We start from the raw sequence: 12,464 nt of genomic DNA, 5'->3' as shown, positions 1-12,464 counted from the left end.
AGATCACAAATCCTAATCAAATCCTAAAAGATAACAGTAAATCCTAATAAATCCTAAAGATAGAGTTTTAAAATAACAACCTAAATAAGTTTGAATCTGAAAGATATCAAACTTAATTTATTCCGAAATTAAATCCTAATATTTCCTAAAATACAATCTTCACTCCAGCACAATCAAATCTTCATTCCGCAAATCTCCAAAATGCCTTTGATGTCAAATAAAACCTGAAAATAAGAATAAACGTAATTAGACCAAATAATAGAAATCTCTGGCAAGCAAGGTCAATTAATTACGAATAATCATTAATAATGACAAATTAAGGCTATATAAAATGGGTAAAATATTGCTCATCAGAAGTGTACATTGCTTTCTCAAGAAATCATTTTAAATAATATACTCTATATTAGATATTTATTTATAGGGTTAATGGTCAAATTTGTTCATAAGTTTATAAGCGAGTTTGATTTTAGTCACTATAAGGAAAAATGACGTTTAGTGACGGCAAATAACCGCCGGTAATTATAAAAATGACTGCCACTAGACGTCAATTTTCCTCAGAGGGACTAAAATCAAACTCATTTACAAACTCGAAGGTTCCAAAAAAGAGGCATGTGTTCATAAGAGAGAACCCTAGGTATTTAAACTCATTTTTCTCTTATTCTCCATCAACCCTAGTAAAGCTGCCACCCACCTTTCCTCTCGTCGTTGTCGCTCATCCCCAATGGAGTCGATACTGTCGTCGCTCCTCCCTAGCAACACTGCAATCATCGTCGCTCCTCCCATCTCTTGAAGCCAGATTTGCAGCCTTTTCTATCACCCATTTCCGAAACCGTCGCCGCTTCTCACCATTGCCATCGCTCCTCCCTTTCTTGAAAACTCCACCGAAACCACCACCATCACCTCCTCGTCAACAACCAACACTAAAGTGACTACACCACCTCCTCTTTTTGTTCTCCCGTCTCAAATCACAACGGCAATCACCCCTTCAAAGCCCTTCTTCAACCCACAATTCCTTCTCCTTCCTCCTCAACCACCAAACCTTAACCTCCGCACCACAACAACTCTCTTCTCGTCAAAACATACCTAGCGGCATATCTCATTGTGCATTCAACGTTGAGTTTGGGATTTGCGGTTATTATCTTCCTTCTTTGCCTCTCTTTTGAAGATTTGAAGTAGAAACTGAAGATGCAGAGATCTGTTGCACATTTCTTCCATCTTTTTCACTTTTCTTTTTTAAAATTATCTTCTGTGCAGACTATTTTTTTGTTTTAATGGTTGTATAAAATTTATTTCGGCTTTGATTAGATTGTATTTTTCTAGAAATTTGTGCAAATCAACCCTTCTTGCTCTCAGTTTCTTTTTTTATTTTATTTAATTTTATGGATCAATTGTGTTAACCGACTTGTTCAATCTGCCACCCGGTAAAATCGAACCCGACAAAACCGCAGCCTTTGAACAGACGATGGTGGGTCTGGGCTTTTGGTGATTTTCACCCGACGAAATCTACATTCCCGAAACCAACCACTATGGTCCAATGGACAGCCTTAATTCATACCATATCCGAGACCTCGCAGTTTTTTCTTTGAATGGATTGGTTACTTGACCGATTCCTAAATAAATCGGTCGAACTGATCTGTTAGAACTATGGTTTATATTTAGGTGCTTGCTGTGGTACCTTCACTACAAAAAACACGGGATTTAGCGGCGGTTAATTTTGCCTTTAGCGGCGGTTATAAACGCCGCTAAAACCCTTGGCGTCGGTTAAAAAAACGACGTAAAAACTGGCGACGCTAAATATTTGGAGGCGGTTTTTTTTGCGGCGGTTGTAACCGCCGCTAAATATATGTGGCTTATTGCGTCGGTTATAACCGACGCAAAATCTAAAATTATGTTTTTAGTTTTATTTCCTTTAGTGGCGGCTTTAACCGCCGCTATATACATTTGTGATTGCGAGGTTTATATTTAACCCAGATAGTAGGTGCGTTTTTTTTTTTTCTGATTTCTTTTCCTCACAATTTCTTATTTATTAAAATTCATCTTTAAGCTATATTAGTTTTTTCTACCATTATTTGATAAACTAAATAGATAAACATCATATATATGATAAAATTAAAAGGTTCATTAAATGATGATAAAACATAATAGTATTACATAAGATAGTCTTCTAAGAAAAGTGTACTACAAAATAAACAATAGCAAAACCTGCAACAGTAGGGAGGTAAACGTCTAAGACAACAAAATACTAATTAAAAGTCTTCTCATCAAGGCCAGGATAAGTTTCATTGAATTGAATAAGTACTTCCTAGTAAACTAGATATCCATATCAACCTCGAACATTATTTGGTTCATTTGCTTCATCATTTTGTGATTGATTAGCTTCTCCTTGAGTTGGAAATTGGGCAACAACATCTTGCACTATTGTCTGCAAAAAAAAGAAAACACAAATAAGACACTAAAGATTGAATCAACGAATTGCAAAACTAAAAATTTCAAAGCACATCAACCAATCACTCGAATTCACAACCCAACCATCAAAACTTCTGCACCCAAACATTAATAATATACATAGCATTTCAATTTCAGCAGATGGTTTTGCATTATACAATGTTAATTCTACAGGAAACTTAAAATTAAATAAAGTTACATAACAATGAATTAATTCATAAAATACCAGAGCATATCCCTTATGAACATCCTAAGTATGGTCATAGGACATTGCAACAAGCTAAAGAACTTCAAAATTGTGCGTGTTTTTTATGATATACATCATGATCAGGATCTGAAGCTTGTACATAATATTTAAGATGATTGTTATATTCCCAATGAAACAAGCAATATTTAATTCCAGTAAGTATCATGAGAGATACGCACAAAATAAAGTTACTACTGCCCAACACAAATTATGCAGAAAAATTGTTAAGCTGAGAGGTAAAGTGGTTCTGGTTTGATGAGAAATTAAAACAGATATCACCCTGAAGCAATTTTTCTACGTTTCACTTAAAGTAGCAAATCAACTGACAATGAATGAAACAAGCAAAATATCAAACAAAATGAAAGCTAAATTCTAAAGACTTAAAATAATCCAACAGCATCCGCATAGCCCATTCCTACACACTGCAACACTAAAAGGCCCGCTAAAAGACAAAACTCCATTATATTCCTTTCACCTGCACTGAGACCACGGCCAACAAACAACAAGAAGGCAGCAAGAAAATGATAACAACACCTAGATAATTACCAACAAAAAGCCAATCTCAATTTAACATGTACATACTTAAGATTACTATGTTATATTCCCAATGAACCAAGCAACATTCAATTCCAATAAGTATCATGAGAATACGCACAAAATAAAGTTACTACTTCCAGAATGAGAAATTAACACTGAAACATATATCACCTTGAAGCATGATAATTTTTCTATATATTTCAGTAGCCAATCAATTGACAATGCAAGTTCCAAAAAAGTTGAGGCAAATGAAAATGTTACAAAAGAAATAAGATGTACAGTATACATAGCATGCAATTCAAATATCTATGCAAAAAACACCAAATCACACTAATGAGTGAATGGAAAAAACTTACTTCACTTGTAACTAAGGAAACTGAAGCAGGTAAAGGCACATTTGTCTGCTGACATAGAAGGGCGATTGTGTTTGCCATTTCTTTAATCAACTGGGAATCTGATGCCACTTTTGATTGTAATTTATCAACCTCAAATTGCAACTGCATGTCAGTGGCACTAGCAGTAGAAGAGGAGGGAGTAGTGCCACAAAATCTTTCAATTCTAGACCCAAAAACTTGGGAAGGACACACTCCAAAAGACATGCCCCGAACTCTCCCACAATGTTCTGGTCCTAAGACTTGTCCAAGAGAATCATTTTGAGATGGCTTAGCTGAGGTCGTGCCTTGGCTTTCAATGTTACCAAAATGTGTAACCATCCGGAAATGGTTTGCATAACAAATGATCAAGCACCTCATCTCTCGTGAACCGCTTATTAAAACCACACTTATCACAAGGACAGATTATTAAACCCCTGCAATTAGAGTTAAGAAATCAAGTAAGTCATCAAACTAATCAAAAATTAAAAAGTTGTTCACTCTAAGGTGATCTAAAAGCTTCACCAGCATTTCTTTAAAAATATATACTTAAATGGGTCTGCATCATCATAGTAGGTCTGATTTCTATTATGAATGGGACTTGGACCCTGGGCACTACTTAAAAATGAGCTCTCTAAAGTAACACTATGGGCTTAAGTTGGGGCTGCTAATGATGAGGACAGTACCACGTGTTTTGTGGATAGCTGCTGCAATACTATATCTGATATATATTAGTTCCTTATGCTCCTAAGATTATATAATCATGTAGCTTGGTGGGAATAAGGTAGAATTTGTATGATATGTATGGTAATCCTCCCTAATCTACCATTAGCTTCTCTTAACTTTTTATCATGGCAAACTTACTTCAACTTTCATCAAATTTTACACAAATGCACGAGACCATTGACTTAATAAATAAGCTAGATATGTAATAATATCTTCTACAATACAAAAATCCATCTATACCCGAAACACTACAACATAGCAGACCAACTCCCATTGAACACTTTGAAGCACAAACTTAACCCAAAAAACAAACAGTAGAACATAGCAAAAGGAGAAAGAGTATGATATTGAAGCGCAATGGAGGAGCAAGGAAAGCATGGAACCAAAGCACCAAGGATTTTAAAAGCTACAAAGAAATTTACATTTGTAAAACGATGAACTCACCGCTTGCCTTCAAGCCAATAACGCACAAACCCAATACTGTCCTCTTCGAACTTCCTCCTCAAACGAAAAGACGACCACGCTTCCTTCCACTAGCAATTGCAAAATGACAAAAATTCAAGACCCACTACTTGCCATGAACGACATAGTGAACAAAGGGAGTAAACAATGAACAAAGTCCAAGTCAAGAAGTGCAATTACCTGAGGAAGAAAACCCAGTGCAAAGGGAGATTTTTGGCGAGCAGAAACAGAGCTGGACCAGCGAACAGAGATGGAGCCCGAGAACAGCGATTGGAACAAGGAGCGAGAGGATCCTAAGCGGTGAAGGCTTATGCACCTGTTTGTCAACAATGAAATCAGAATTGGGTGAAGAGGTGGAGCGGTTACAAGGAAATAGGGAACATTGAGGGGAAATAGGGAACATGGAGGGGAAATAGGGTTTCTATTGTTAATAAATTGGAGAGGGCGCGAGGAATATAAGTTCTCGCCGCGTCTTGGAGCAAAGCGTGGATTCATGAATATTTTAATATTAAACATTAGCGGCGGTTATAACCGCCGCTATCAATTTCTCAACCGCCGCTAAGTCATAAAACTAAATATTAACTTAGCGTTTTAGCGGCGGCTGCACTAACCGACACTAAAAAACCGCCGCTAAATCCCGTTTTTTTTGTAGTGCTTAAGCCAGATTAAGGCGTGGTACCCAGAATGATATAAATTAATAGAAAAATAATACAATTTGAACTTAAAATAAAATGATGGATGAAGATTTGCAAGGTTCAACATAGGTGAGGCATGGAGAAAGAAGATCCTGACAAGAAAGGATCTTAGATGATCTCTCAAAGTTGAAAGTTAAACATAAAACCCTAGTTTTTCAAATCGTGCATTGAACAGTATAAACAAACTTAAATACAATATGTTATTAGTTCAGTGAGTCATTGAACTTAAATTCTTAAAAATTGCAACAATAAATCATCCATTTTTTTTAAAAAAATAACAAAATTATAACTTAAAGTACTATACGAGGTACCACACCCAAAAAAATATATGGGTACCACAGAATTCACCTTATATTTATTGTATCTCCAACATTTTCCATTAAAGTAAAAAGAAGGAGAGAGACACACATGTGGGACTATTCATACAGTGACTGGAGCCATACCCACACGTGTGGTGTCACTTGTGAGTGAGTGTGGATTGGTTTCATTTGCTCTGCGTCTGTCCTGGAATGATCCTCTCTTTGCTGTTGGAGTGTCTCTATCATCTCACTCTAGTGTGTTTTTATGTTTTTGGAGAAATTTAATTTCGGCTATGTCCACTGCCTGTGCGTGCCGACATGTTTTCCTTTTGTATTAATTTGCACCTATACTACATCATGGCCATTGCCCCATGAACAAACTATGCCAACTAGAATTTTGCAATATTTTCTAACAAAAACCACTTTTTTTATAAATGTATAAAAACTTCAACTACTTATTTTTTAACTTACTTTTACTATAATTAATTTTAACAAAATCAATCATAACAAATGTTCAACTAAACATGTACTTTGATCTACAAATTTCAAGTTCTTCTTCTCTTTTGGGCCACATGCATCATCGATCCTTATCTCATGTACGTATCCTCAGTGACCAACCACCAAGAATCTTGTTTATTCAGTCCACCATCACAATTAGGAGCCATATCATTCAAGAGATTCGAATCCCATCAAGGCAATGTCTTTCGTCCACTATATCATAATCTCACAACACAGCTAATTACAAGAAAGGTAACTTAGTCGTTTTATATGGAGGATATATAAGCGGAAAATCATTACAATTACTTTGCAATAAGATAGATATATATAGGTTGTTAAAGGCTCCAAAATTTGGAGATTGGAGATACACATATCGCATTGTTAGTTTTTTATTGGTAGTTGGTGAGTGGATCACAAGGTTAGGTCACTGTCTCATGGCAAAATCTAAAATTAAAATGTCTCTTCAGGTATGCATTTCTCAATCAAGAATCATTTCTATTTCTATTACTTTCACCCATAGTTATCTCTTGACACTGTTTAATAAAGGAAGATGAGAGATCGATGAGTAATTTGACTAGGACTATGGATAAGGAAAATGCTAAAGTTCACAAAGATATTTGATTGGTGAATACTTTTATATGAATTTGACCTATTGCTATACTTAGAAGTACTTGATCTTGCAATTCGTGCCAACCACATGTCATGCCATATAACATCACGGGAAGGATATAAACTAATAAACATGCCGATATGGTGATATTAATATAATTAGATGCCAAAGAATTTTGTATTGTTGGAGCATGGTGGCTAGTTGTTGATCATTGAGTTTGAAACACATTAGTCTGGTTGTTCTTGTACAATTCCTTGCAGTGACCTAGGAGCTCTTAGAATCGAGCAAGTTGAGGTCAGTGCTTGCACTCCATATATGCGGTGTTGCCGTGTTGGTTATTGAGGCATTGCATGAAGGTCGCAACACATTTTTTTTATTACTGTACAAATCTTACTATTTTTATTTCAATTATTGATTTGGTTATTCTTATATTTTATTTTTAAAGTATTGGTGATCATTTTAGAAGAGTTAAGTTTGTGCTTATTGTAAACGGATTAGATATATGAGATTATGATTTCAAACATCATTCTCACTGTTAAAGAATAACACGATAATGCAAAAAAGTCTAAAATCTAAATATATATATATATATATATCAAAATTAGAGTGATGTTTATGAAATAAGCAACAATGGAACTTATAAAGCATAAGGACCTATCCCCTTGTGGGACTCTTTAGATATAGCCACCACGAAAAGTGGACTGATGAGGATAAGTGTGAAGTTAAAATGGTATAATATTATATTGCCAGACATAATGATAACAACCCTTATCTCTCTTTTCGTACACTTGATCTTTTTTTGAAAGGCTATACTTGATCCTTATGCGCATTTTATCATTTTTAATTATTTGTATATTGATGGGCTTTTTTTTGTTTCGGCAATACACATTGCGTGGGTTGCTTAGTATTGAGCCCACGTATGGCATGGGTTGCCAATTGTATTTCCAGCAAAAAGAAGATTTTGATCATTAAACAAATTTTTGAAAAAAAAATTAAGTTATACTCCCTCCGTTTTTAATATAAAATTCTTTATAAATTTATGGTATCCATTTATATAAGACCTACTATATTTCAGAAAAAATTATTACATTTTTTTTACAACCCTTGTATTTATTAAACTTTTGTAATTTCAAAATTGTGAAGATTGTGTAAACTTTTTCTAAAATAAATACATCAATCAATTAGCTTCGTTATATGTTTTTTGATTATTGTTTGTCTCAAGGGGTCTTATATATTATTAGGAATGGAGGGAGTAATTTTTTAGGAACATCAGAGTTAATAGTTTTTAAAATAACATATATAAAATTATTTATATTAAAAATAAAATAAATTACATCAAATTGTTCATAATTTAAAAAATTAATATAAGTACTAATTATTGATTTAGTTCCTTTCAAAAAAATTATTGATTTAGTTATGTTATATTTTAATTTTAATAATAATTTCAATATTTGTATAATCTTTTAGTACGGTTCAACCATTAACTCATTGGTTAAACTAGTTACTCATTGATATGGTACCTCTACTGAGTATGTTATCGAACTGAGTTTAATAACACTAATTGTTACTTTAGATTTTGTTTCCGAATTTTGACAGAAATCATCACCCATTTAATAAACGGTTTAATTTCTCATTTAATAAATGTCTATTATGAGAATTCAAATTCTCTCTCTCATTCTTATATATAGGGGTATAGAATATAGGGATATAACTAGTTTATCACCTCACCAATCAAGGTGTGTCTTTAAGAATTCAAACCAAGACATTTGGTATAATCCTTATAATTATCTCATTTTATATAGTTATTTTATGCAAAAACTTTCTCAAAAAGATATTATGGAAATTATGGTTAGGGATCGGAGAGTGAGCATTCATTGGATTCACCGAGATGGAAACTCAGCAGCAGATTGGCTTGTAAAGTATGGCCATAGTCTGTTGTTTCCGAGTGTTTGCTTTATTTCTCAGCCGGTGAGTGAGCTTCAGCTGCTCCTTCTAAAGAATTCTCTAGTTGTGCCTTAGTTTCTATTCATTTTTTGGTTAATTTTCTGATGTATAAAATAAAAGTAAGAGAAAAAAAAACAAATTAAAATTATGGGAATGAATAATTGTGTGTTAATTGCTTTGTACAGGCAGGCAAAGAAAAAAGGCAGGCAAGAAGGGGCAGGGCCAAACTGGGATGTCCACTACCCACACCACACCACAATCATTCTTCACACATGACATCACTCATGACATCATTCTCCCGACAACTCCTTATAATCCAACCACAACCAAACCTTCCACGTGGCAACATCTCCACCCTCGACACAACATCCATATATTACCAAAACCATTACACAACCTCAAAAACTCTTGTTTTCCATTTCCATTCTCTCAAAATCCATAGAAAGCTCCACTTTCTTAATCACTGACTCTGTTTCTGTTTACTTGTTTGTTTGTCTATTCTGATTTCTGACTCAAAGAAGAGAAGTAATGACAAGTGTGGTGGTGGATGCAGAGAGAGACAAGTATAGCATGATAAACTTTGAGGAAACTGAGCTGCGACTAGGGATTCCCGGCGCCGGTGAGTCTGGTATCAAGATCGGTGGTGGTAGTGGTGGGAAGAGAGGCTTCTCAGAGACTGATGCTAATGTGGATTTGAAGCTTAATCTTTCTTCTGATTTGGGCTCTGCCTCTTCCTCTGTTTCTTCAACTCTGCCTCCAAACAAAGGCAAGGAGAAAACAGCTGCAACAACACAAGCTAATGACCCGGCAAAACCACCTGCCAAGTGAGTTAGTTCTTATTATATTTCTTATTCCTTTATGTTTGGCTGACTTCATTCTCACAACTTGGTTACTATATATATGTTTATTTATTTGGGGTGCTTATGCATCACAGCTTGATATTTTAATTACATGTTTTAAACATAGGATAAGCTCTTAAAGTGAATAGTAATCCTGATTTTATTTAAAATACAAGGTGATTTTGGCCCATTATTCACACTTATATATTGTCCTTAAACTTGTTGTTTGAATCTGATATATTGTAAGAAAATAAAGGTTTGGTCCTTGCATGCTGTATTGTTTGTATACTATATATGAAGTATGATTACTTCTGGACATAATTTTGAAAAATCAGTTGATCATAATTTTATAGTCTTGTGAATGTATTAGAGATTAATTTTAATCCAGATGACGATACGGTACATTAGATTAGAGTGTGAATTTTGTTGACTAACATTAAAATTAGGTGTAGGAGGGGAAAAAGAAAATGTCATCCAGATTTTGAGCAAGAAAAAGTAAAGAAGGAATAGGATGGATGGCGATTAAGCAAGTTTAGTTGATGAATTTCCTTTTCTTTTGCGGATGGCATGGTTGGCTGTCGGGTAAACAGAGGAAAAAGACAAGGCATATGGAATCTTCACTTTTTCCGTCCACTTTATGTGAATAAATCCAGCCAACCAGAAAAGGGCACAACAAAATAATAGTCTACCCCCTTGTCATGTCACCTATATGACCTAACACACTCCTTCTCTCTCTAATAATTTATACTCGATCCAATAACTTAATATTAACCTTTGAGTAAAATTTGATCATTATATTTATATGTAAGTTAATTGTATTGAGAACCAACTGCTCATATAAAGTTTAAGCTCTTAGGTAAATAATACTACATGAATATTTATATATTTCTAACATGCACGTCACATAAGAGGTCACTTAAGGTTGAAGCATAAATAATGCATAGACTCATCTTTATGTTGAAATTAAATTTTTATTTTAGTAATAACATAAAAGGGTCGAAATCTAACTGTTTAATAATAATTTCATAAAAACATATGAATAATTTTATATTTTAATAAATTGTAAATACATATGAAATTTAATTTTTAAATGATCATTGAATTTGCAGGGCACAAGTTGTGGGTTGGCCACCAGTTCGATCCTTCAGGAAGAACATCGTGAATGTCCAAAAGAGCAACAACAACGAAGGCGCAGAGAAAAAGGTCACCACCACCACCGCCACAACCACCGCAGGCAACAGCGCAGCAGCAGCAGCATTTGTGAAGGTGAGCATGGACGGTGCACCATATCTACGTAAGGTGGATCTCAAACTGTACAAAAGCTACCAAGAACTGTCAGATGCGCTGGGTAAAATGTTCAGTTCCTTCACCACCATTAATGGAAGTTGTGGGTCTCAAGGCATGATGAAGGACTTCATGAATGAGAGCAAATTGATAGACCTTTTGAACGGCTCTGATTATGTGCCCACTTATCAAGACAAGGATGGTGACTGGATGCTCCTCGGTGATGTGCCCTGGGAGTGAGTGCCGACTTTCTACACACGGCGAAAAAATCACAGTAAATCTAAAATCACAGTTTGACAGATGCAAAAACAAAGAGAGTTTGTATCTGTTAGACCGTGATTTTACTTTAGCGTGATTTTTTTCTCGGCATGCTCTTTATAATTCAAATCTATTTTTAGTTAATTCATGCATGCTCACTAGTTAAGACGATTATTTTCACAGAATGTTCGTAGAATCTTGCAAGCGTCTCCGCATAATGAAAGGTTCTGAAGCAATTGGGCTAGGTTAGTACTCATGACACTGTTTAATTAATTAACTAACTAACCTCCTTCAAAGATTGATTTTATCTTAATTAATATTGTTAATTTCTCATTTTACAGCGCCCAAGGGCAGTGGAAAAGTGCAAGAGTAGAAGCTGAATTGATAGTGTTGATCCTCTGCGTCCCAAGGAAGCAAATTGGTTCGAGCAAGCAATATAGGAGGAATAAGATCGAGTTTTAATTTACATTGTTATTGTTATTAATTATTATTATGTGTCTGTGCCATCTTTTTCTTTTTTGTAAAATTTAATTTCGTATATGTGTATTATATGCATGAGAAAATAGTTGGAAATTCCTTAGGGAGGACAATGTAGAAAATGTTTATATATGACCCCGTTTTTGTTTCCAAGGAAAAACATGTGACCTTGTCCAGTGCCTCCATACTTGACCAATAATAATAAATGTCAATGTTTTCCAGTTAGAATTTCTGGTTCTTGTCCCCTCCTAATTTTAAAATGTAGCTAGACAGCCTCATACAACACTGCACGTACACGCATCCTTTTTTAAGTGTTTATTTTGAATTTTTGAGATATTAACTTACTAAATGGAGCAAGAATTTAACATTTTTTATACTTCCAAGATAACAAATGTATTTATCTCATTATTTAAGAGTGTCTAAATGACTCATAAGAAAATTTAAGTTAAATAAATCATTATCCAATCACATTGAAAAAAAGTGAGTTAAAATTTATTTATTTTATTTATTAATTAATTTATAAAAAATCATATTGGTCCATTATAAGTTTTGGGTTAGTAACTCACATAGGTGATTTAAACAACCTTAATTTTTTCATTTAGCATGCAAGAGAACTTATAACTAGGAAGATGAAATACGGAATAAATCATAATTGTTCTCCTGAATTGTTGGCATTAATTATATATCTACAATGTGCATATATATATTGTCTGTCAAATTGTATTAAAAGGATAGTGTTCTCTTCACATCTTTAAAAGAAGTGGAAGAAAGA

The 12,464-nt window shown here is 34.3% G+C and overlaps 2 protein-coding genes across 2 annotated transcripts; one reads left to right on the top strand and one right to left on the bottom strand.

The window, feature by feature from the left end:
- Positions 1-2,101: 2,101 nt before the first annotated feature.
- On the bottom strand, positions 2,102-5,226 carry LOC130716867 (uncharacterized). The gene is made up of 4 exons (XM_057566891.1): positions 4,969-5,226; positions 4,771-4,859; positions 3,586-4,037; positions 2,102-2,422 (listed from the first exon to the last, which is right to left on the bottom strand). Exons 3-4 carry the CDS (start codon positions 3,979-3,981, stop codon positions 2,324-2,326), a joined length of 495 nt encoding a protein of 164 aa, XP_057422874.1. The 5' UTR covers positions 3,982-4,037; positions 4,771-4,859; positions 4,969-5,226; the 3' UTR covers positions 2,102-2,323.
- Positions 5,227-9,227: 4,001 nt separating this feature from the next.
- On the top strand, positions 9,228-11,920 carry LOC130716866 (auxin-responsive protein IAA16-like). Its single transcript, XM_057566890.1, has 4 exons — positions 9,228-9,658; positions 10,783-11,193; positions 11,399-11,460; positions 11,557-11,920. Exons 1-4 carry the CDS (start codon positions 9,363-9,365, stop codon positions 11,586-11,588), a joined length of 801 nt encoding a protein of 266 aa, XP_057422873.1. The 5' UTR covers positions 9,228-9,362; the 3' UTR covers positions 11,589-11,920.
- Positions 11,921-12,464: the final 544 nt, after the last annotated feature.

The sequence above is a fragment of the Lotus japonicus genome, chromosome 5 (assembly GCF_012489685.1).
Source record: "Lotus japonicus ecotype B-129 chromosome 5, LjGifu_v1.2".
NCBI classification, from domain to species: Eukaryota; Viridiplantae; Streptophyta; class Magnoliopsida; order Fabales; family Fabaceae; genus Lotus; species Lotus japonicus.
The sequence above is the reverse complement of the archived record's forward strand: the minus strand, read 5'-3'. Positions and strand labels throughout refer to the sequence as shown.